The sequence below is a fragment of the Marmota flaviventris genome, chromosome 15 (genome assembly GCF_047511675.1).
Source record: "Marmota flaviventris isolate mMarFla1 chromosome 15, mMarFla1.hap1, whole genome shotgun sequence".
Taxonomy (NCBI): domain Eukaryota; kingdom Metazoa; phylum Chordata; class Mammalia; order Rodentia; family Sciuridae; genus Marmota; species Marmota flaviventris.
Window position 1 is genome coordinate 69,697,141 of NC_092512.1, and position 3,414 is coordinate 69,700,554.

The 3,414-nt window shown below is 47.5% G+C and overlaps 1 protein-coding gene across 1 annotated transcript; it reads right to left on the reverse strand.

Moving 5' to 3' along the window:
- Positions 1 to 261: 261 nt before the first annotated feature.
- On the reverse strand, positions 262 to 2,954 carry Crh (corticotropin releasing hormone). Its single transcript, XM_027932831.2, has 2 exons — positions 2,170 to 2,954; positions 262 to 1,364 (listed from the first exon to the last, which is right to left on the reverse strand). The coding sequence occupies exon 2, from the start codon at positions 1,348 to 1,350 to the stop codon at positions 760 to 762; it is 591 nt and encodes a 196-aa protein (XP_027788632.2). The 5' UTR covers positions 1,351 to 1,364; positions 2,170 to 2,954; the 3' UTR covers positions 262 to 759.
- Positions 2,955 to 3,414: the final 460 nt, after the last annotated feature.

Sequence of the window (3,414 nt, forward strand, 5' to 3'; positions counted from 1 at the left end):
TTTCCACTGTGAGTGATCCTCCATTTGTAAAATAACCAAGTTTTAGAGCTAAAAGCAGTTTTCCAAATTATCTAGTTCAATCTCAGATGAGTCGTCTGAGGTACAGAGATAAGGTGATTGTAGGACCTGTGCAGCCACTGACAGATATTTGTATCTTTGGTAGAAAAAAAAAATGCAGGAAGTTTGGGGGATTTTTGACTGTTTGTTTATTGTGCAGAAGACAGTTTGGAGGAAGCTAGAAGAGGAAAAATAAAAGCACAATAACCATTGCAGCTTTTATTAAAAATATAAATATTAAACATTCTCTTACACAATCAATTGACCGAGGATTGGAAGGATGTTTTATTATTGAGATGTTTACAAGAAAATATTGATTCACATTTCACCTTACCCACCCACTCAAGAGAACAAAATTCTCTTTGGCTCTGACCACTACAAAAGCAACTGGGTGGCTTCCATCTGCTTTTTCAAAGTGCTTCCTCCTGGGTCTACATTTTCTTTGAAACACTACTATAAAGACACTGGACACGGAAACTAAAAGTGGACAATACAAATAACATTGCGTTGTTACTGCACGTGAATACACTTTGTGCATGCTAATTAAGGGATATAGGCTCCGTCCCTGTACATCTATGTTGCAAGCTATATAAAAATAAACAAATGATATCAGAGCAGCACTGTGGTACAGAATACTGTATTCTTAATTTTTTTAACTTTTTTTGTGCTAAATGCAGAATATTTTTGGTCAGACGCATCATTTCATTTCCCAATAATCTCCATCAGTTTCCTGTTGCTGTGAGCTTGCTGCGCTAACTGCTCGGCCCTGGCCATTTCCAAGACTTCCCGGAGAAGGTGAAAGGTGAGATCCAGGGAGATAGGAGGCTCCTCGGACCGCCGCTCCCTCTCCAGTGCCTCCTGGTGGCGGGTGAGGGCGTTCTCCCAGCTGCGCTCCGCCGGACCCGCGGGGCTGTCAAGAGAGCGCCGAGGCAGCTGCAGCTGCTGCAGCAACACGCGGAAAAAGTTGGTGGCTGCCTGGTCCCGCAAGGGGCGGCTGCCACTGTCACCGGCAAGGGACAAGGAGTCGGGCAAGAGCCGAGCAGCTGGGCTCTTGTTGAGGTTCCCCAGGCGAAGGAAGTATTCCTCTCCCATGCGGAGCAGAACGGGCCGAGGCTGCGGCTGCTGGGGCTGCTCGGGCTGCGGCGGGGGCTGGAAGAAATCCAGGGACTGGGGGGATTGCGCTGCTTGCCGGGCTCCCGGGACCTGCCCACGATTTAGGAGGGCCCTGCATGGTGGGCAGGGCAGGAGAGCCACCAGCAGGACGCCCGCAGACAAGAGCAGCGGCAGCCGCATGTTAGGGACGCTCGCTGCAGAAGAGAAGTGGGCGGAAGGAGAGAAAGAAAGAGAGATAAAGTGTTGATCAGAATTTAGCTCAACTGAGGGGTGCACTTGGGGGGATGTCTTCCTACCCGACACGCGGAGAAGTGAGAGGCTATGCCCTTGGGGTGGGGGTGGGGGGTCGTCGTGCGCTGTCCGTGGTGCTTAAGACACTGATCTCGGACTTCTGCAGTAGGGGTGATAGCGGGAGCACGAAATGGGACGTTTGAGAGGCTCCGCACCCAAACTCATCCCCTCTCCAGGAAGGAGTGACCTTGCTCTTGAGACCCTGAAGAAACAATCCCCGAGTCTTCTTCCTAAGGATCCCCAAAACCTGATTCCCCTGAGCCTAGGTAAAGAGCCATAATTTAAGTTTTCGCCCGCTCTGATCACCCCCTTCCGGATATTTCAGCATTTTCTTCCAAATTAAGAGCTACTCCCTCTTCCTGTCTCTCCATACCTGCCCTTCCTTCCCTTTCTTGGGGGTCGGGACGGATGTGGGGCCAGTGGGGTCCTTTATACAGACAGCGTTGAGGAGTAACCGGCAGTTAGGGTAAAGATGAGCAGCCGTCTAAGTTTGTTTTTGCTATACACAGCTACTAGGAATCTTAAGGCACAGTCAGCAGCAGCAGCAGCAACAACAACAACAACAGCAACACACACACACACACACACACACACACACACACACACACACACATTCGCCCGCACAGGGACAGCTGGCTCTGCAGGGCACACCGCGGCAGCTCAGGCAGCGCAAAGTTGGCGGCGCGTTTCCGTCTAGGCGCTCCCTACCTTTCCTGGAGTTCGCAGGTGAGCCCGGCGCTGCTGCCTCTCTGCAGAAGGACGTCTCAGGGCTTTTTCTGGCGGTTTTCTTCTCTTCTCCTTTCTATTGCTACTTTCTTTTTTTCTTTGTCTCTTCTCTTTCTCTTCAATGTACTTGGGCTCCGAGTTTTCTCCACACAAGAGCTTGGAGTGGGATTTTATAGCGTCGACCCTCTTCAGAAAGCACGCAGCATTTGCCTAATAAGCTGACGCTCTCTTGACAGCTCGATTGCGTGCTGCCTCTGCTCCTGCATAAATCATAGGGCCCTGCCAAGGAGCGAGGGACAGAGTTTTGCTATTTCAACACTGAATCTCACATCCAATTATATCAACAGATATTTATCGCCTCCTTGGTGACGTCAATGAGCCCTAAAATGGAAGGGATTCTTATGACTTGTCCATTGACAAAAATTCTTGAATGAAATTTCCCAAGTGTGGAAAACAAACTGACCTCTTACTATGGAAGGCCAAATTGTAGGTCAGAAAAGCTACCAAGATTGGGAAGGGGGGGAAAGAGGAAGTGGGAAGGAAGGGAGGTCTACCAATGCAGTCCTGCCAGGAAAGTAACTGCCAGTTACAAGGGGTGGCTCTCTATCTTTCTGGTCCTTCTCTCTCCTAACTTCTATGACCAATTGTCTCAGGCAACATCTTGGTATCTGAAAATGTCTCTTTGCTAGAGACAAAGAGTCCCACCTTCTTTCTACCTGGAGAAGAATGAAGAACCAGGAGAAGACTGAAGGAACATTCAGATTTTAAGTTTCTATCTGCTTTTTCCTCCCAAGAGCAGATAAAGGAACTATGAGTCTGCAGAGACAAGACCAGTAAGTCTTTTGAAATACAGTTTTAAGATTTTTTTTTTTTAAATGATGAGAAGAGCTACTCCAATGATGAAGGGGCTGCTGGGTTACAGCAAAGATTTTGGGTTCTCACAGAATCTCACTGCTCCTCCTTTGTTTCCCCTTTCACAGTCTAAAATTAACTATGGACTTTTCTCTTCTCAAATTAAAGCAAAAGAGGACCAGTGAGAGGTGCATGAGTTAAACAATATTTTTTTTAGTCTACTCAATGCAAACCTAATGAGAAAGGCATCCACTAACTTCCTACCCTGTGTTGGAAAAAGCTTTAATTGCTAAACAACAAAGCTAAAAATCAGTTGCATTTTTTTTTCATTGATGAATACTGACTCTGTACAGAGATAATCTTATTCATTTCACC